The 21,492-nt window shown below is 44.1% G+C and overlaps 1 protein-coding gene across 2 annotated transcripts in view; it reads left to right on the forward strand.

The window, feature by feature from the left end:
• The window catches only part of LOC129711254 (procathepsin L-like), a 35,977-nt gene that overhangs the window by 12,308 nt on the left and 2,177 nt on the right, over positions 1–21,492 (forward strand). The window contains exons 1-7 of one of the 2 annotated variants that reach the window (XM_055658778.1): positions 990–1,165; positions 7,965–8,106; positions 11,559–11,681; positions 13,190–13,348; positions 15,488–15,712; positions 19,105–19,270; positions 20,985–21,090. In XM_055658778.1, the coding sequence (XP_055514753.1) occupies positions 7,972–8,106; positions 11,559–11,681; positions 13,190–13,348; positions 15,488–15,712; positions 19,105–19,270; positions 20,985–21,090 (914 nt within the window). In that variant the 5' untranslated portion in view covers positions 990–1,165; positions 7,965–7,971. Of the gene's footprint in view, positions 1–989; positions 1,166–7,964; positions 8,107–11,558; positions 11,682–13,189; positions 13,349–15,487; positions 15,713–19,104; positions 19,271–20,984; positions 21,091–21,492 lie in introns of those variants that run through there. The other variant, XM_055658779.1, reaches the window with a different exon arrangement.

Consider the following 21,492-nt stretch of genomic DNA (forward strand, 5'->3'; position numbering starts at 1 on the left):
GCTGGAGAAACTCAGCGGGTGCAGCAGCATCTATGGAGCGAAGGAAATAGGCAACGTTTCGGGCCGAAACCCAAGGGTTTCGGCCCAAAACGTTGCCTATTTCCTTCGCTCCATAGTTGCTGCTGCACCCGCTGAGTTTCTCCAGCATTTTTGTGTACCTTATCTTTTTTCTTTTTTCCTTTCTCTTGTTTATCATTTTGTTTACAGTGTACTATGTTTACATATTCTGTTGTGCTGCAGCAAGTAAGAATTTCATTGTTCAATCTGGGACATTTGACAATAAAACACTCTTGGTTCTTGACTGGGGTCTGTTTTTCTGCTTCTTGACTTGTTGAATATGTCCACCATTATCTGCTTTTATTTAAACCCTGGAAAAGCATTCCTTCAATCTCTCCGAACCAAAGGTTTAAGGTGGGTTGGGTGAGGATTTAATGGGAATTTGAGGGGTAACTTTTTTATACAAAGGGTTGTGGATATATGGAATAACCTGCTGGAGGAGGTAGTTGAGGCAGGTACATTCGCAACGTTTAAGAAACTTTTAGTACATGGATAGGGTAGGTTTATAGGGATATGTGCCCAAAGTAGGTAGGTGGGATTAATGAAGTAGGGACATGTTGGTCGGTGTGGGCAAATTAGCCGAAGGGCCTGTTTGATTCTATGATTCGATAAGGTCACCCACTCCATCTCACCAGAGATGCTACCTGTCCCGTTGAGTTACTCCAGCATTTTGTGTCTATGATTATATAACTTGTTTCCAGAGATCAGCACAGACTAGAAGGGTCGAGATGGCCTGTTTCCGTGCTGTGATCGTTATATGGTTATATTTAATGAGTTCTTGCCTGAGGTTGATCAGTGGAAACTTAGTAACAAAGGGGAGAGGAGGAAGTTCAGTCGCAAAAATGTATCGTCAGTTTGCTGTGAATAAACACCATAAGGATAGAAAAATAGGCGGTCACATCTAGTGTCGACCGAGGAGGAGCCAGTGTTTTGATAAGCGGCGAGAGCGATTGAACTCTGCCAGTCTGTGCAGCCGTCGTGTGTGGAGGGCGAGGGCGAGGGACCAGCCGCTGTTGGTGAGGATCAGACCAGAGATCTACTTGCAACTGGAGAGAAGGGTTCCTGCAGGCACGCAACAACCGGAGCAGAAGGTGGGGACCTCGAGAAGGTTAGTGGACACTGTGGCCCCGACTATGGGGCAAATGTCAGATCACATCCAGCCTGATGGGACGGAGAAATTAAACAAGTAAGAGATGTACGCGGTTCTGCTCCACGACTTCAGGAAGGGCTGGGGATTGTGAGCTGGGGGCTTTTTGTTTCCGTTTGACACAGGTTCACGGTGGAAATGTAAATGGTTAATTTGTCATGCTTACTCGCCCGTCTCCCTGAGCCCGGTTTATTGACTGCAGCGAAGATAGACACAAAATGCTGGAGTAACTCAGCGGGACAGGCGGCATCTCTGGAGAGAAGTAATGGGTTTTACATTTCAGGTCGAGACCCTTCTTTAGACTGAGGCAGATCCACAGTTATGTTGTGCACTTCCTCCCACACTGAGTGAGTGGGGGTGGGGAGAGGAGCGTGTGGTAATACATCACTGGGGCATCTACAGTCAACTATGTCCACCAGGGGTTTGATTCCCTGGGTGCCAAAAGAACCTTAAACAGCATTGAGCATTGATGTACAAAGCGATCCTGGGGTCCAAGTCCATAACTCCCTAAAGGTAGCAACCCAAGTAGATGGAGTGGTTAAGAAGGCATATGTAAGCTTGCAGACAGACACAAAATGCTGGAGTAACTTGGCGGGCCAGGCAGCATCTCTGGAGAAAAAGACTGGGTGACGTTAAGAAAGGTTTCGACCTGAAACGTTACCTATTCTTTTTCTCCAGAGATGCTGACTGACCAGTTGAGTTATTCCAGCATTTTGTGTCTATTTTTGGTACAAACCAACATCTGCAGTTTCTACCTACACATTGTGTATGCTTGCTGTCATTGATTGTATAAGAGTCAGGAAGTTGTGTTGCAGCTATATAAATCTTTGGTGAGTCTGCATTTGGTGAATTGCATGCAGTTCTGGTTGCCTCATTACAGGAAGGATGTGGAAGTTTCGGTGATGGCTCAGAAAAGGTTTACCAGACTGATGCCTAGATTAGAGGTATTAGGTATAAGGAGACGTTAGGCAGATATGGTTGTTTTCTCTGAAACGTTGAGGCTACTGAGAGATCTGACAGAAGTTCACACAAAGATGAGAACCTTTTTTCGAGGGTGGAAATATCAAAGACAAGAGGGCATAACTTTAAAGTGAGAGTGGTAGAGTTTAAAGGAGGTGTGTGGGGCAAGATAATGGTAGGTGCCGGTCTGGAGCGTGCTGCCAGGGGTGGTGCATTAGTGCCATTTCAGAAGTTTTTTTAGATAGGCAAGCGATTCAGGTGTGTTTAATTGCCATGGGTACCACCAGCAACACAGTGAAACTTTTATTTGCTGCAGCTTTGTAGATCCATTGATGCAATTATACCCAAATAAGTGCACAATAATACAATTAATTAATTAAAAAATGGTTTAAAAATGTATGGCAAAATTTGCATAAAATTGGATTTTTGCAAATCAGGTCATTCATAATTGGGAAGTCCCTGCGTAGATTCATAGTTTAAACATAAATGCTGGGGCAAAGAGGATCGAAGATGTTGCAGAAGATACCCATGGTTGACAGTGGTGAAAGCTCTAAGTTTCATCACCTTTGGTTTCACGCTGGTATCACTTTCACACGGACCATCGCTGACACTGGCTAATGAACATACAGACTTCTGCAATCATCTTTGTTACGCCTTCTCCCACCCTGTCCCTGTAATAACTCCATTCCCCTACCTCTATGCCCCATTTTGTTTTTGTTGTTATCACCATATATACCTGTACTTTAAGGTTTCTGTCACTATCTCCCCCCCCCCCCCCCCCCTCCACCAAAGCCGATGGTGCTCTCAATCCTATCTGTTCTGTTTCCTTCATTTTTGCTCCCACCTCCAGAGAAAGCTCAAGGTATTTTTTGTCCTCACTTGCACCGTGCTATTTTCCAAATTTAGAGGATCATCCATAATTACCAGCATCTACAATCTGCTACCATCACCAGTCTCATTTTGCCCTTCATTCTCCCTTCAGAGTTCTGAAGGGACTTTACCTTTTGTGACTCCCTGCTTGCTTCTCCCATCTCCCATCAACACCCACTGCCCTTCTCACAGCACCTTCCCATCCAATTTCAGAATAAATCCTTTCACCTCTTCCCTTTCCACCACCTTGGGACCCAAGCACTCCTTCACAGTGATGCAGCAATTCACTTGTACTCCTAGCATTCAATGCTCATAATATTGGCCCCTCTATGACAGAGGGACCTAACAAGGATTAGGCAATCACTTTGCAAAATACATCTTTTCACTCCACAAGGATAACCCTGAACTTACAGTTGCTTAGTACTTTATTTTATCATCCCATTCCATTTTCTAGCACCTTTGTTTTTGTCTCTTGCCCTGTTCCAATGAATCCCAAGGTAAGTCAAAGTTTCATAGAACTATTCAGTACAGAAATAGACCCTTCAGACCAACCTGTACATGCTGATCAAGGTCCCTAACTCAGCTAATCCCATTTACCTATGTTTGGTCCATATCCCACTCCTTTTCATGTCTAAATGTTGTAATTGCTGGTGCCTCTACCACTTATTCTGACATTGGTAAACTTAAGAAACAGCAGCTGACCTATAGACTAAACAAGGACAGGTGTCAGAGGTTATGGGGAGAAGGCAGGAAATGGGGTTAGGAGGGAGAGATACTGTAGACCAGCCATGATTGAATGGCGGAGTATACTTGCTGGGCCGAATGGCCTAATTCTTCCCCTATTTCTTATGACCTTTTGCAGTTCTCAGGAATTCAACAATTTCAGATAAGCTGCTTTTCCAGTTTGTACTAATTCGTACCAGAAATTAAAAGACCCTTGAACAGGTATATGGATAGCAAATGTTTAGAGAAATAGTGATCAAACGCAGGCAAATGGGACCAGCTTAAATGGGGGCATCTTTGTCAGACTGGGTTGAGTTGGGCCAAAGGACCTGTTTCCTTGCTATATGACTCTGTGACTCTAATCGGCCATTTTTGGGAAAGGTTGTCAGCCTGTAAGGTTAATTCAATCTCCACATATGCTGCCTGACCTTGTGTATATGTTCAGCATTTTCTTTTATTTCATGTTTCCAGCAACTGTACTCTGTATCCTACAATTATCCCAACATTTCCCCTCTCTTCATTCGACTCCTTTCCATACAAAAAGCAGAACGCTGGGAAATCTCAGAAGTTCAGGCAGCATCTGCAGAGACCAAAGGTACATGATGACATTTCTGGTCAAGACCCTGCACCTGGCATAAATACAGATGCCCAGTCCTGACCCACTCTGTAAACCTCTGTGGTTCTTTGATTTTCCACTGTACCTTTGTACCTTCGATTTTCCAACATCTGCAGTTCCTTCTTTAACAACATGTAAACCTCAGACTCACCCCTCACAGGAGCAGGACGGGTGAGTCTGATGACCCTATTCAAGGGAGAAGGGGATCATTGAATTTGACCAGAGTGTCCTGCTCGGGGTGACACAACCAACACCACAACACATGGTCATAGAGAGTCAGTTATACAGCGTTTGGGCCAACTAGCCCACCTTGACCAACATGCCCCATCTACACTAGTCCCACCTGCCTGCTTTTGTCCCATATCCCACTAAACCTATCCTATCCATGTGCCTGTCTAAATATTTCTTAAAAGTTGTGATAGTACTTGGTCTCCCACCCTCACAGATATTCCCCTTGTTCTTTCCACCCCCCCCCTCATCTCTGCAACTGATAACATGTTTTATAGTTTGCATTTTTTTTAAAACCTTAATTAAAATTTCTGACATTAGCAGTTCCTTTCCCTTTTGATTGAAAATTGGTTGTTACCTTAAACTGCAACCAACTACGTTTCAGGAAGTGCAAACCAGTGTGTGGTGATCTACATTACAGTGTTACTGTTAATACATTAATTCAGATTGTATCTCATTCACACGTCATCCCTGTTATTTCCGACCTGCATTGACTGCCCACCAATGTTCAAAATATTCTCAACTTCGGATTTGTTGTCTCTGTTTCCTGATTCGCTTCAAGCTTCTTTGCAGCTACTCTTATGCTCAAGTTGTGCACCCCCTGCGTCTTTGCACCATTGCCAAACACTCGAGGTCCCGCCCCAAGTCTTTTCAACTCTCCTTCCTGCTTAGAAACCTCATTGGTGAAGTGTTTGATACAGCGTCAGTGTCAGCTTTCCTCTAAGTCTAGACCTGGTTGAAGGAGCTACAGGCCATTCTGGCTGCAGAAGGCACTTTTTTTTCGAGGTGGGGCAAACACTTTAAATTAAGGATGTATTTCAATTACAGGTGTTGTAACTTTCTGTTGTAACAATGGACAGACACTTGTAAACAAAGTTGCACCATGGTAAGCTTAGCTTAGATATACAGCGTGGAAACAGGCCCTTCAGCCCACCAAATCCCCACCGACCACTGATCACCCATTGACACTAGTTCTATCCTACACACGAGGGATAATTTACAGAAGCCCATTAACCAACAAATCTGCACGTCTTTTGGATGTGGGAGGAAACTGGAGCACCCAGAGAAAACCCATACGATCATAGGGAGAATGTGCAAACTTCATACAGACAGCAACCACAGTCAGGATCGAACCCGAGTCTCGGGCACTGTAAGGCAACAATTCTACCGCTAAGCCACTGTGCTGAAAAGCATACAATAAGTGAGAGTGTGGAGATAGTTTGCATTGATGTGTGGGCAATTTCTAATACTAACATAATTCTGTCAAACCTGAGGAAATTAACGTTAGAGAGGTTATCTTGTACTAAAATCGCTATTAAAAGGAATCACTTGTGGTAAAACAGACATGGTTTTAATGACTCCAGTGGTTAAACTGAAGCAAACCATTTAGTCTGTCAACCACTAGTCACTTAATTGTTTTGTAATTCTTACCAATTTTGAAAGTGCTAAATTGTCCGGCAGCCTTACATACTATAACAGACAAACAATGTGCACAAGAAGGTTTTCGTTGAAAAGTTGTTGTTTGGGTGCCTTTTCTTGACTTTTTATTTTCAAAAATTGACTTTATTCATAACATGTACAGTAAATACAGTACATGTTTTTCTGTATTTTTACTGTACATTCAATTAAATATATTATCGTAAAATCCATCAGCAGCATGTTTTCTCCTCAAACAATACATGCATGGAACATTTGAGAGACTGTGACAGAGGGCCCATCCTTCCAGAGTCCAGAGGTGGCAGGATGTTAGATAGCCTGAGCTGTTGCTCAGAATTGCCCTTTGCACTATTCTATGCCGCTCAGAGGTATTTCCTGTACTGGCCACTTCTGCACACTCTCCACTTCCTTGCCCACATATGCCATAGCAACACACTATGGTGGTTTGTTCTGTTGTCTGGCAGTGACAGGACGGAGGTCTTTCTAAACAGGAATCTTCGTCCCTTACATTGTGGACCTGGGGTGGAGAGTGCTGTGCAACAGGTTTTAAATTGGTTTGCAGACTCCCAGATTGCTTTCTAATTCTGTCTGCATGTGTATATTGCGTGTGAGAGGTTGCAGCTTCTGAATATCTGAAACCTTAGGAAGAGCATAAAAGGATGTGGCAAATGGGATTAGTGTCGGAGGGCAGATAGGTTAGCTTGGATGTGGTGGGCAGAAGGGCCCATTTATGTGCTATACTGATGTAGCTATAGAGCTGTATAGGATGGAGATGGGTTCTTCAATCCAATGTCCATGCCAACTAAGCTGGCATTCTGAGCTAGTCCCATTTACCTGCATTTGGCCCACATCCCTCTGAACCAAACTCATTTCCAAACTCCTGGACCCAGGAGTCAGCAACCCCCCTCTGCCTTTTGGATTCTTAACTTTTTGACCATAGACTACAGTCAGTGACGACAGAAGACAAAACATTTTCATCAATAATTCTCAACAATGGTACCCTGCAAAAATATGTTCTCAGCTCCTTACTGTATACCATGCAGCTGCTGCAGCCAACTCCTGCTCTTACTCCTATTTACAAGTTTGCAGACAACATAATTGTAGTGGGTTGGATCTCAAACAATGAAGAGATAGAGTAAAGGAAGGAGATAGATAGTTTTGTAATACGGTATCAAGCCACCAACCTCTCCCTCAATGTCAGCACTATGGACAATCTAGCTATTGACTTCAGGAAGCACTGTGGAGTACATGTCTCAATCAGCATTGATGGTGCTGAGGTGGAAATGGTCAAGAGCTTCAAGATCCTGTGCGTAAATGTCACCAATAATCCGTCTTGGACTAATCACATTGAAACTACAGCCCAAAAAACACACCAATACCTCTACTTCCTCAGGAGATTAAGGAATTGTCTGCTGCAATGAATGACATGTTCTGATTTTATTTTTTGTAAATAATATGATTAGGAGAAGCCACCTCGTGGATATTAATCTGTCATCAGCTCCCGACCTCGGGTGGACTATGAGGGGGAGAAATGGATATTTTTAGTGCCTTCCCTCACAGTGAATTCTGCTGTGGGGGGACGTTTCATGTTAATTTCTATAGTGTACTGTTCTGTGTCTTTTTTCTTTTGTCTCTTTTTTGTTTTGTATGGATATATTGACATTAGATCTGTTCAATTAATTTAATCAATCTCTGTAAAGCACTTTGGTTCAAATACTGGTTTTGTTGAAAAGTGCTATATAAATAAAGATTATTATTATTATTATTATTAATTGCAAATGCGACAGAAAGGGGCTCTGATTTCTTTACTGCAGAGAATTAAAAGGACTGTGTCATCTCATTAGTTAAGAAGCATCCCAAGTGCATAATTTGTCTGTGGGTCACTGTCCAGCAACCTTCATTGACTGTGATTTGTTTGTTCACTAGGTAGTACATGATGAAGCCATCCTTCCTTTCCATTTGCTTGTGGGCACCCTTCCTGGCTGTAGCCTTTGGCCACATGCACAATCCCGCATTGGATGGGGCCTGGCTGAACTGGAAATCGTTTCACAAGAAGGAATACATAGAGGTAAGAGGCTGAAGCAAGCCAACGCAGGTCAAATTTCAATTAGGGAGCATCCTGCATCATCATCTGTAACCACAAACTGTGTACAACTCCCCATATGTTTCTTGCGTAGCCAGTGATGGCATCAAATTGTGCATATACACCTATGTACAGTATTCTGCTTTAGTTATTTTACAGCATTATTTTAGGAAAGACTCAGCTTCCTGTGGCTGGGAGAGTGGATGTGGATTCAATATCCTGTTGGGTCAGACCAGTTCCCAATACAGCAAGTATAGAGAGCCTCACATTGTGGGAGACCAATTTTATTACACACATATCAGAGAACTTCTGTGTCAGCGTATGTTTTCTAAGCTCTTTGACGATGAGGGGGTGATCTTATAGAGGTACACAAAATCATGAGAGGAAGAGATCGGGTAGACACACAGTCTATTGCCCAGAGTAGGGGAATTCAGAAGCAGAGGACATAGATTTAAGGTGAGAGGGGAAAGATTTAATAGGAACCTGAAGGGGTAACTTTTTCACACAAAGTTTGGTGGGTGTATGGAGCAAATTGCTGGGAGAGGTAGTTGAGGCAGGTACTATCGCAACATTTTAGAAACATTTAGACAGGTTTATGGTTAGGACAGGTTTGGAGGGATATGGGCCAAACACATGCAGGTGGGACTATTATAGATGCAACATGTTGGTCGGTGTGGGCAAGTAAAGCCAAAGGGCTGTTTTCACGCTGTATGACTATGACTCTTCAGTTCCTTGCACAGTCAGGATTTGTATGGCCTATACTCCTTACCTCCCAAATAACAAACAGGTAGATACAATTATCTCCAGTTAAAATCCCCTCTAGGATTACAGTTTCAGTCCTTTGGAATTCGATATCAGGATCTAGACCTTACCACTGTAGCCTATAATTCTCAGCTCTTTCAAGGCATTGTGGTGGTACTTGCCAGGCACTTGCCACATTGCCCTGTAAATTTATTGTGATGTGATCTCAGTGGCTTTAATGCAAATTCTATCTGGGATATTGGCCATTGTTTCAACCTAAATTTTGGTTGTTAAATGGTTTTCACTAATTTTACCCACTCATTCTTGTCATGTCAATTAAGACATTTTTTAATTAAATGATTCCCTCACCTTGGTGCGAGAGAATCAACCAAGAACGGAGCATGCTGTTTCCCCAGTGAGCATTATTGCTACTCAAGACCATACAATTCTGGATAGAAGAAATGTCCTTCTGAGGATGTAGAGACATTGGTGTGCTTTCTTGACCATAACGTCAATGTGATATGACCAGGATAAACGTTCAGTGATATTTACACTTAGCAACTTGAAGCTCTTGACCCTCTTCACCACAGTAATGTTGAAGCGGACTGGTGCATGTACTCTACCATGCTTCCTGAAGTTGATCACTCACTCCTTCATTTTGCTGGTATAGAGGGAGAGGTTGTTGTCTTAAAACAATGTTACTTGGCTCACTATCTTCTCCCTATACTCCTTCTTCTCACCATTGTTTGAGATCGACCAACTATGGTGGTGTCATGTGCAAACATGAATAGAGTTAAGGGGCTGTCCCACTTGGGCGACCTAATTGGCGAGTTTAGAAGAGTTTGAAAAAATGACATGTTGAAGACCTCGTTCAATTATGTTGAAGACCTCGTTCGATTATGTAGAAGACCTCCTTCGACTATGTTGAAGACCAGCTTCAACTAGCTACGACTAGCTACGACTAACTTCGGGAAAATTGGACACTGAATAATGGACAGTGAAGACGACCTCCTTCGATCCCCTTCGACCTCCCTTCCACCTCCCTTCAACTATGATGAATACTATCTAACACTTCCTTTGACTACCGTCGATTACCTACAACTTACATGCCGACCAACTACGAGTAAAAAAAGTATCGATTTTTTCCAAGGCGACCTTATTTTTTTTTCCGGGCATTTTTTAACATATTGAAAAAACGCCGCGACCTAGCTGAGGCCTCGAGTACGCGGAGACCACTCTCGAGCATGAAGGAGAGTTACGAAGACCTCCTACGACCTCATGTCGACCATGCTGCGAATATGAGTCGAGGGCAAATTCGCCAGAACTTGTGGATTAGGTCGCCCAAGTGGGACAGGCCCTTTAGAGCAGCATCTGATCCTATGGCAGTATATGGAGTACAGCACGAGGCTGAGAACACAGCTTTACTGGGCCCTGGTATTGAGAGTTCTGGTAGTGGTCATGTGCAAATATATAGAATAGAATAGAATAGAATAGTTTCTTTATTGTCATTGTAACATGAACCATGTACAACGAAATTTAAAAATGTCAGCCAGTCAGTGCACCTTTCAAACATTTCTAAAAGCTAACGATACATACAAGGTAAAATATTAAAAGACAAACAACTAAATAAATATCACGAAAATAGCACGCATAAACACCCAACCCTCCATCCTTCTGTCGATTTCACAGTGTACCACAGTCCCTTAGTATGTATCGCCCCTGCGTTCCTTGGCGGCTACATTTAGTGCTTTTATAGCAGTGGGGTAAAAACTGTTTTTTAGTCTGTTCGTCCTTGTCCTTGTAGATCTGTACCGTCTGCCTGACGGCAACAGTTCAAACAGGGAGTGTCCGGGGTGGGAAATGTCCTTTATGATGCTCTGGGATTTTTTGGTGCAGCGGGAACTGTGTAAGTCCTCCAAGGTAAGGAGAGGGCAGCCGACAATCCTCTGGGCGTTGTCAATGGCCCTCTGGAGCGCTTTCCTCTGAGCCGCTGTGCAGCTGGTGTACCACACGCATACACAGCAAGTTAGTATGCTCTCAATAGAGCACTGATAAAAGGACAGCAGCAGTCTCTGAGTGATGTTATTCTTCCTGAGCACCCTCAGGAAGTGCAGTCTCTGCTGGACCTTTTTCAGCAGCGCAGTGGTGTTCACGCTCCACGTCAGGTCCTCCTCAATATGGATTCCCAGGAAGCGGAAATCCGCCACCCTCTCTACACAGTCCCCTCTGATAGTCAAACAATCATGTTTTCTTCTTTGTTATTAGCACAATGTTCTGAAACTCTCTACCCACCATGTGTGCAGGCAGTTTTAAATAAATGGTTGTTGACAGTCACAAGTTCAAGGAGTAGAATTAGGCCATTCGGCCCATCGAATCCACCTGAGGAAGAGAGTTTCAAAGATTCATGATCCTCAGAGAGAAAACATGTTGCCTTATCTATGTCTTAAATGGGTTGACTTATTTTTAAACAGCAACCCCTAGCTCCTCTCATCAAAGGAAGCATCCTCTCCACACCCACCCTGTCATGACCCCTCTGAATTTTACATCTTTCCATCAATTTCGTCCACCGCTCCACTCTTCACTAGCAGGAGATACGGAAGCAGTGGGCATTCCAAGAGTGGTAATGACATTTTTCAAGATAACTTTACATTTGACTCTTATCATGTGACCAATTTGCTTTCTCTTCTCTCTGTAAGATTGAAGGTAATTACAGGAGATCGGTGTGGGAGGAGAACTTGCAGTTAATTGAACTCCACAACCTGCAACATTCCATGGGACAGCACTCCTTTCAGATGGGAATGAACTACTTTGGAGACCTTGTGAGTGGGAACGTGTTGCGCGCGGTGCTAAACATGCTCTGCAGTGGGTGTTTGATGTTCAGTATAGACTGGGTGGGCTGCACAGTTCCGTCCTGTACGGCTCCTGAGTGCAGACCCCATAGTACAGAACAGTGCAATTCCAATAATCAGTTATCCGATTGTTTTGAAATTCTGGCCCATTGCCACGCTAATTATAAACTCACCAGGGATCCCATAAACTAATCATGGACCTGTTCCCATATTCCTTATAAACTCACCAGGAACCCATTCCCACTCTCCTTATCAATTCACTGGAGATGCATTTTCTGTTCCTTATAAACTTACTCGTCACCCGTTCCCATGCTCCATTTAAACTGACTTGTCACCCATTCCTACATTCAATATAAACTGACTGGGCATCCATTCTCACGCTCTTTATAAACTCACCGGGTACGCACTCCCATGCTCCTTATAAAGTAACTGGGATCTCTCCCAAAACTTAGACATTCACTTGGGGTCCCATTTCCCCCGCACTCTAACTCACTGGATTCAAGGGAAAACAATTATACCACCATGTAATATCTAAAGAAATGTGAATTAAAATTGTGCTGGTTATACGAGTGATATCTGATAATCCAGAAAATCCACCAGTCCAAAGTCGCAAGATGGCTGGATTATCAGACATTTACTGAATATATGCTGTTGTGAAAGGTGCAATGCCCAAATCCTAACCAAAACTCGATGAACCAACTGTTAGGGAGGAGTCCTTGGATTCAGAAGACTTAACTGATCACTACCCAGTGATCTCCCCAAGCAACGTTTGTATATGTTGCCAGAGAGTTGCTGAATGCTTTAGTGGTCAAGCCATATTCAGATACAATTGCCATGCTTGGTTCAGCGCTTATGCAGAGTTTGCCTTTGGTGTGATGAGCTGCGTTTCTATGACAGGGCAAATGCCCAACACAGGGAGGAACTTGGGAGTGAAACGGGATGACAGGTTGCCAAACTGTAGCGACAGCAACAGTCAGGACACGAATTAGTGGAAGCTTTTTTAAAAATCATCCCCCCCAAACTCAAGGGAATGAAGACAAATCATATATATCCAACCTTCCCAGTTTGCAGCCGACACTTCAATGCAAGTAATTAACTTTAGAAGAAAACAAAAGTGGGGAAGTCCAAGGCTAGGATGAATTCCATTGTGTTTAATTGCAGAATGCAGGCAAACTAGTTTTAGGAGATACAAGGAACTACAGATGCTGGAGTAACTCAGCAGGTCCAGCAGCATCTCTGGAGAATATGGATAGGTGACGTTTCACCTTTAGGGGCTCCAGTTTCTCCTACTTCCCAAAGAGTGGGCTTGTCCTTAGTAAAACGGTCCTGGTGGATATAGGTGAGAGGGAGGATCTGAGCAAGGGAGGTTGTTGCTTCACATCTGCTGATTCTGGTTTGGGAGGATTTACTTTTGGGGGGGGGGGGGGGGTGCTATTGTATGCGTGAGTCTAATATTAATTATCTACTGATCATTATAGACGGCCAAGGAGTTCAATGAATTTTGGAACCGGTTCCACGCATTTGAAATGAAGGACTTGATCAGGAAGGAGGCAGCTTCAGGTGGTCCCAAGCCTTCCAAACTCCCTCAGAGTGTTGACTGGAGGACCAAAGGTTACGTGACCGGAGTAAAAAACCAGGTAAGATGGTGACGAGGATCATGATTAAGGCATCTGAAGAAACTATTAACTACTTAGAAAACGAAGGAACCAAAACAGGGTCATTGGGTCACAGAAACAGGCCCTTCGGCCCATCAAGTCCCTGCCAACCATCAATTGCTCATTTAACTAATCCTGCATAAATCCTATTAGTTATTCTACCCAGATTTTCGTCCAACCTCCCTCACCCTAGCTCAGATCCTCCATCTCACCTATATCCACCAGGACCAATTTACTAAGGACAAGCCCACTCTTTGGGAAGTGGGAGAAACTGGAGCCCCTAAATGAAACCCACGTGGTCACAGAGAGAACATGACTCCAGGCAGACAGCACCAGAGGTCAGGATTGAACCTGGCACTCTGGCGCGATGTGAGGGAGCAGTGCCACTGTACTGTCCCAAATTTGGAATTGTTAAATCATGACTTAGCCTTCCGGAGGAGGTTGGTGAAAATTGGAGGCAACATCTCAGAATAAATCTGTATTCCAAGAAAGAGATCACTTTTTTTACTTTAATATCCATACGTTTTGTGTTTACACTAACTTCACTGTAGTCTCTGATTCGTCCAGATAGAATGTTTAGCATATAGCTGCGAGAACTTGGAATTTGCATGGGAATAAGATCCCAGTATTCCTTCAGGAGCATCCATGCTGGTCCCTGCTTGCACAAACAGGTGCAAGAGCAATAGGTTATAGGTCTGGAATGGGGGGATAACTTTGCCAATGTTGACTAGGATTGCCTTGGGCAGTAGCGGACTGGGTCTAAAAGTATTGGTTGCCAGGAGACAAAGGGGGCCCACTTCATCAGGGGCCCATTGCCATCGGGGAAAGCTGACACCCTGGCCAGTCCGCCACTGGCCTTGGGGTAAATTGTTTAGATAGGTGGAATTTGTTAAATACATCCAAGATAGATTTATGAAGCAACAGGAAGAAAGCCCCACCAGAGGAGGGGCTGTACTTTACCCAATCTTAGGAGATGAAACCAGGTAAGGGGTGGAAGTCTTGCTTGGGGAACACATTGAAAGCAACAACAAGTTTCAAGGTTGTTGAAAGGGATGAGTATGGTCCTCAAGTTAAGGTTCTAAATTGGGGGAAGTTTGAGTTTGACAGCTTAAGAGGGAATCTGGCAAAAATAGATAGGAAGCAAATACTGTAATCGTAGATAAACCAACATCTGAAAAGTGGGAGTCTTTTAAAAAGAGAATTAGCAAGAGTTCAGAAACAGCATGTTCATGTAAGAGTGAAGGGAGGAGATGGCGAGGTGAGGGACCTTTGGATGGCAAAGATTGTTGAAGATTAGATCAGGTTAAATAAAAGGTATGTCTAGGCAACTACATTCAAATGTGCCCCTTGAGAAATACAAAGGGTGTAGGAGAATACTTAAGGGCAAAAAAAAAATAAACATGAAATATCCTTGGCATGAAAGGTTAATATAGAACATTGAGAGTACAGCAAGGCAACAGTCCCTTTAGTCCACAATGTCTGCGCCGAGCGTGATGTCAAGTTTAAATAATCTCCTCTACCTGCACGTGATCCAAATCCCTCCATTTACTGCATATCCATATGCGTATCCAAAAGGCTTTTAAATGCCATTATTGTATCTGCTTCTACGACCAACCCTGACAGTGCATTCCAGTCACCCACTACTCTCCACTCACCCTACATTCGAAAGCCAAGAATTCCTTGTCCCTCCTGTGGTCTGATATCTGCCCAATCCCTCTCGTGTTAACACACTGTATCTAGGGAGGATCAGGACACAACACTGAAGTTACCCGTTTCTTCTCTCCAAATTGAGCCCTGCTCACAATATTATCCATCACAGGACCTGAAGCCAACAACAAACCTTCACCATTCCTCAGGCCGATTGCTTGGCACTGGCTCTGCCATTGGATTTTCTCTGCCCTTCTGACCTGATGCTTCTCGCTAGATGTTTATTTGTCTCAATATGTGATATTATGGCTAGAAACAAACGTCAGAGCAATTCTCGTTCACGCTTCTTGGAGTCTTTGAATTGTTTATTGTTTCATACTTTAATCGCTGTAAATCACTTTCCAACTCAAAGTTGGACTTGCACTGCAATTATTACTGTATCAATTACATCAATTACTGCGATCACTGTTCCAGGGTCGCTGTGGTTCTTGCTGGGCATTCAGTGCTGTTGGCGCCCTTGAAGGACAAACATTCAGGAAGACAGGGAAACTCATCTCGTTGAGTGAGCAGAACTTGGTTGATTGCTCCAACGCAGAGGGCAACCATGGATGCAATGGTGGCCTGATGCAATATGCTTTCGATTACGTACAGTCTAACAACGGGATTGATGCTGAACAATATTATCCTTATATTGGCTCCGTAAGTTTAACTTCTGCAGGTTTTTTTCACGTTGCTTTCTTTCTTAAAATTATTTCTTCAAGCTGTGTTCAGTTCCACAAGTTTCAGCTGACCATTATTATAGTTATTGTTCTATACTACTATAATATAGCTAGACAGCAGATAGCTTTGGTACAGTCTAAATAATTGTTCTTCATCTTTCTCATTCCACTGCAAAGCAGCAGAGTCAAGATTGTTCCTTCAATAGGAATTAAGAGCCGGAGGTACAGCAGCTTTAATTTTTGTAGACTAGATAAAGTGGGGAACAGAAACGTAGCTCATCATTTTGCCGGCCAGACCTGGTTGAAACCGCAAGAGTAAGGCTTTACCTGATCCCTGCTGGTCTACGTGGAACAGTAACACATAAGATGTTTCATCTACAAACTCAGTCAACAGCCCTGAAATTGAATGGCTTTCCGAGCTTGAAATGGTTCCTCAATGGGTTGATGGTTCCTCTATCAACCACAAATAAAAAGAATTCAACCAAAAACCCATGTTCAACGTTTGCATAATGGGACTTTATGGCTTTAAAGGAGTGGTTCCAACTAGGGTCATAGAATCATACAGTACAGAAATGGGCCCCTTGTCCCACCTTGCCGACCTATTTGCCCATCTTCATCAATCCCATTTGTCCGCATGAGAACTGTCCGTAATGTTGCTGACAAACCAAGGTTATGAGGAGGGAGAGAGTGGGTTTGTAGAGTTGTGTAGAGTAGCCTAGTTCAATCCCGATAAGAGATAATCATTTAATCTGTTTAAGTAATGTTGATGAAGGGATAAATATGGCCCAGGACATCAGAGATAATCCACTGCACTTCTTCATTGAATTAAACAACTTTATAGGGTTGAAATTACGAGAGAAAAACAACTTGCACTTGTATAACTCTCTTTACGACATTCCATCCCACCTCCGACCCTTCCCACAGATTATTTCTCTGTGTGTTAAGGGTCTGTACCACTTGGCTATTTTTTCGGCGACTGCCAGCGTCATATCAGTGTCGCCAAAAGATTTTGAACATTTCATAATCCAGCGGCGACAAAAAATTTGTTGCAACACTTGAAAAAACACCGCACGCCACTACCTCATCACGCCTCAAATTCTTCGGTGACCTGATAGGTCGGTCAATGATAACAGCAGTCGCTGAAAAAATCGCCAAATGGGACAGGCCCTTTAAAATGTAAATATTCTCCACTGAACTACATTTCATGATTCTTCAGAACTGATTTCATTTTATTGTCTTTGGGATAAAGGGTCTCTTTGGAAGAACACAGAGAGGAGAACCAGACATGGGGGATTTCAATCATCGGATTAGTCTCTATTTATCTTTTAACCTGGATGTTCATCGGGAAATCTGTGCCACGGTGTGATTGTTCGCATTGTGTTTTGTAGTGTTCTGACTCCAGGGTTTCATTTAATGTCAGCTACAACCTTTAGGTTGATCTCATCCACCATCCTAAGCATTAATTGCCTCCATCACTAATGCACAATGGTTGCAGTGTGTGCCCTGGATTACATGCACTGCAGTTACTCACCCAGGCTGCTCTGACAACACCTCCCAACATATGACCTCCACCATCATCCGGTAGGCGGCGCAGCTCTGGCCAGCAGCGGCCTCTGCAGCCTCTCCGCGTTTTTATTATTTTTTGTCTGATGTAGTTTTTGTTATTTTATGTTGGGGTGTGTGTGTGTGGGGGGGCGGGGGTGGGGTGGTGGGGGGGGGAAACTTTTTGAATCTCTCCCTCCACTGGGACCCGACCTTTTCTCGTCGGGTCCCAGGGGTCGTTGAGGCCGCAACGGGGAGCGGCCTCCAACAGGAAGAAGCCGGGGACTCAGGTGTCGACTCACCGTTGCCGTCGCGGAGCTGGCCGGGTCCGGAGCGGGTGGAGCGGTGGAGGAGCGCTGCTGCTGCTGCTGTCGTTGCTGCCGCTGCTGCTGCTGCTGCTGCTGCTGCTACCGGAGAGTCGGAGGCTCCAACGACGGGTCTGTGGACGACGGCACCGGGAGCCCACGGCTCCCTGGAGGGAGACCGCTTCTCAGGGCTCCTGCAACGGCGACTTCTCCCGCCCGAGTGCGGGGTTGAAGAGCTCCTGGAGCGGGGCCTGACACCACTGCCCCGCGCGGCTGGAGTGGCCGCGGACTTTGCGAGCGCACACCGGGGGCTCTAACACCAAGACCCGGTGTGCGACCTCGCACCACCACCCGCGTGGCTTTAATGGCCGCGGGACAATCGCCATCGCCAGCCGGGGGCTTTGACTTTGACTCTGACATCGGGGGGGGGGGGGGGGGGGGGGAGGGGGGGGGGGGGGGGCACCTTCCATCACAGCTATGTGATGGATGTTTATGTTAAATGTAATTATTGTTGTGTCTGGGGTCTATTTGTATGTAATGTATGGCTGCAGAAACGGCATTTCGTTTGGACCTCCAGGGGTCCAAATGACAATTAAATTGACTCTGACTCTGACTCTGACTCTGATCTAGAAGCACAGGGCAGATAGCAACACTTACCCTCCAGGTCACCACCATCCTAACGTGGAAATCTACTGCTGGTTCTTCATTACTGCTGACTGACTCTAAATCCTGGAACCACTTCCCCAATACCAGATCCCCCAAAATAAATGTAATTAATGTCATAGTGGTGACACAGCCACAGCCTCACAGTTCCAGCCACATGGGCTCAATTGCAATTGGTGTTGTCTGTGTGGAGTTTGCACGCTCTCTCTGTGCCAGCATGGGATTCCTCTGGGTGCTCTGGTTACCTCCCACATCCCAAAGACATGTGTGTTGATAGGTTAATTGGCCTCTGTAAGTTGAATCAAGCTGCATAACCTAAGGGGGAATTGATGGGAATGTGAAGAGAATGAAATGGATTCATTCAGGATTCATGTACATGGACTCAGTGGACAGATGTGTCTGTGCCGTATGCTGTATCTCTATGACTCTGGTGGTGAGTGCATGAAGTGTGGTTTGGATTCAGTGGTCTAAAAGACCTGATACTCTATTATATGACTCTAGGACACTGATCACATTTTTTCTGTACTTTTCCAGCGGCATTATACACTCTTATTAGTGATGCTCTCATGTGTAACGTGTTTTAGAAGCTCCAGCGATAATCAGAATTGACTGAAGGGCCTCAATGCCAGAACTAAACAGGAAAGATAATTGGCTGTCATTTCTACGCGTTTTGTTTAAAAAAAAATTATGCATAAAAATGGTGTTTGTCTTCAAATTGAGTTGAAAGTTGTACCGTGCTCTCTGTGTGACTGAAGGCGTTAGCAGTTTTGTGATTTATTACAAAACTACAAGTCAAATGTTCAAGATGAAATTGTCACCTCCACACAGTTGAATGTTTTCTTTGTGATTCCCCCTCGTGCAGGATGGCATCTGTAAGTATAATCCTGGTGGGAATGCAACCTCTTGCCACGGTTCGAGGTATGTACGCCAAGGTAATGAAACGGCGCTGGCAGAAACAGTGGCCATTGTTGGACCGATTTCTGTTGCCATTGATGCAAAACATAGTTCGTTCCAGTTTTACCAATCAGGTAAGAGAAAGATATCCAATGATTTCATATTTTACATCTGTAAACCTCTTATTTCCCAGCTACATTACCCCTGGTAACATCGTACAAAAACATATCGTCTGTTTCTGACTCTTCTTTAGACCCGTCTCGACCCAAAAGGTCACCTATTCCTTTTCTCCAGAGATGCTGCCTGACCCGTTGATTTGCTCCAGCTTATTAGGTCTATCTTCAGTATAAACCAGCATCTGCAGTTCCTTCCAGCACAGAGATGAAGCAAAGTTTAATTGATGAAGGCATCAATGTGGAGTCGCTGTGCCAGTCGGTTCAGGAGAATAGGCTTGAATAGCTGCTTGGAAACTCATTAGTGTGCCTGTGTGTAAGGAACCACTCAATCCTTGCTGGATCAGTGTCTCAGCTCTGGAGTTGGACCTTTGTCATTTCTGTCAGTGACAATGGGATCCCACCACTCATCATATCTTCCACTTTCCACGCCTTTCCACTTTCAGAAGGGACCACTCTTCCTGTAACTTCCTGGTCTGGTCATCTGTCACCACCCTTACCCTCTGTACTTTCCCCTGCAACCATAGGAGATGTAACACTTGTGGAAGCAGACCCTTAGGGCCACCAAGTCCGCGCGGACCAATAATCAGCCATACACTAATTCTATCCCATACAGTAGGTGCATGTTTAAAGAGGCCAATTGACCGACAAACCTGCACGTCTTTGGAACGTGGTAGGAAACTGCACCCAGAGAAAACCCATGTACCAACTCCGTACAGATAGCACCTGTAGTCAGGATAGACTCTGGGTCTCTGGCACTGTAAGGCATCAACTTTATTGCTGCACCACTGTGCCTTTCTTTCCAGTCTCATTTTACTTCCCTTTCAACGCACCTCCATCCCCAACCCCCTCCAACCCGGTACATTACTTTCCAACATTTGAATGTTGTGCAGGAACAGAGGGGGGAGTGTTGAAGGTGGTAGGACAGCATTCTTGGCTTCAAGGACAGCAGTGTAGTGTACCATAACTAGGAAGATGCATTAAACATTTAGAAGCCATTTCCAAGCAGCACTTTTAAGGAAGGATGATGAGATTGTGGAGATTTACTGGAATGACTGCAAGGACAAAAAACTCTGCACGGGGAGACTGTTGAAACTGGGACCAAAGAACAAAGAGGCCTTGGAAATAATGAGATGTTTGTAGAGGGTGAGGAGAAACCTTTGTAGACTTGTGACAGCTCAATAACCACTGGACACAGATCCAAGAAACATAAAAATAATGTCATCACCTGAAAGTGGAATGGGAGCAGCTTCAATTAGAATATTCAAATGAATTTGATGAGTAACTGAAGGGGAGAATTTGCTAAAAAGTACAAGAACAAGATTAATTCGACCGCTCTTCCAAAGAACTAACACAGGCATGCCATGCTGAATTTTGAGAACTTTCATTCACTTATTTTATCTGCAGCTGCTGCAAGTTATACGAGAACAACTAGAAGGAAATTCTGAAATAAAGTCCCATATCTAAGAATGTTCATTTGAGTTTAGCCATGGTTCTTTTGGAGAGATATTGAGTAAAGAAGCAAAGATTTATTTGTTCCTTGAGAAGCATTTGGCATTTGATTCTAGGGTTTTCACTTCTTAAGGCAGCGTGCTGATTAAGGACTAACATAATACTCACTGAGCTTGTGGCTTGTAATGGCTGTCTTGTCATTTTACACTGTTTTCCATTGTAGGAGTTTACTACGAGCCAAGATGCAATGGTTTTAAGGTCAACCATGGAGTACTAGTAGTGGGATATGGAAGCGAAAATGGACAGAAATATTGGAATGTTAAAAACAGGTACTCCAGAACCTAGTCATGAAATCATCAAAAAGTTACAGACTGCTGCGTATGTAGAGATAAAGATCTATTAAGTCTATTAAGTTCTGCAGCACAGTGGCGTAGCGGTGGAGTTGCTGCCTTACAGCGCCTGCAGCGCCGGAGACACGGGTTCGATCCTGACTACGGGTGCTGTCTGTATGGAGTTTGTACGTTCTCACCGTGAACACGTTGGTTTCCTCCCACACTCCAAAGACATAGACAGGTTTGTAGGTTAATTGGCTTGGTATAATTGCCAATTGTAGGATAGTGTTAGTGTGCAGGGATCACTGGTAGGTGCAGACTTGGTGGGCCGAAAGGCCTTTTTTTGCACCGTATCTCTAAAAAAACTGTAGCTCTAAAAAGTTATTTCTTTGATTTGTT

This window comes from Leucoraja erinacea, chromosome 29, assembly GCF_028641065.1.
Source record: "Leucoraja erinacea ecotype New England chromosome 29, Leri_hhj_1, whole genome shotgun sequence".
Lineage (NCBI taxonomy): Eukaryota > Metazoa > Chordata > Chondrichthyes > Rajiformes > Rajidae > Leucoraja > Leucoraja erinaceus.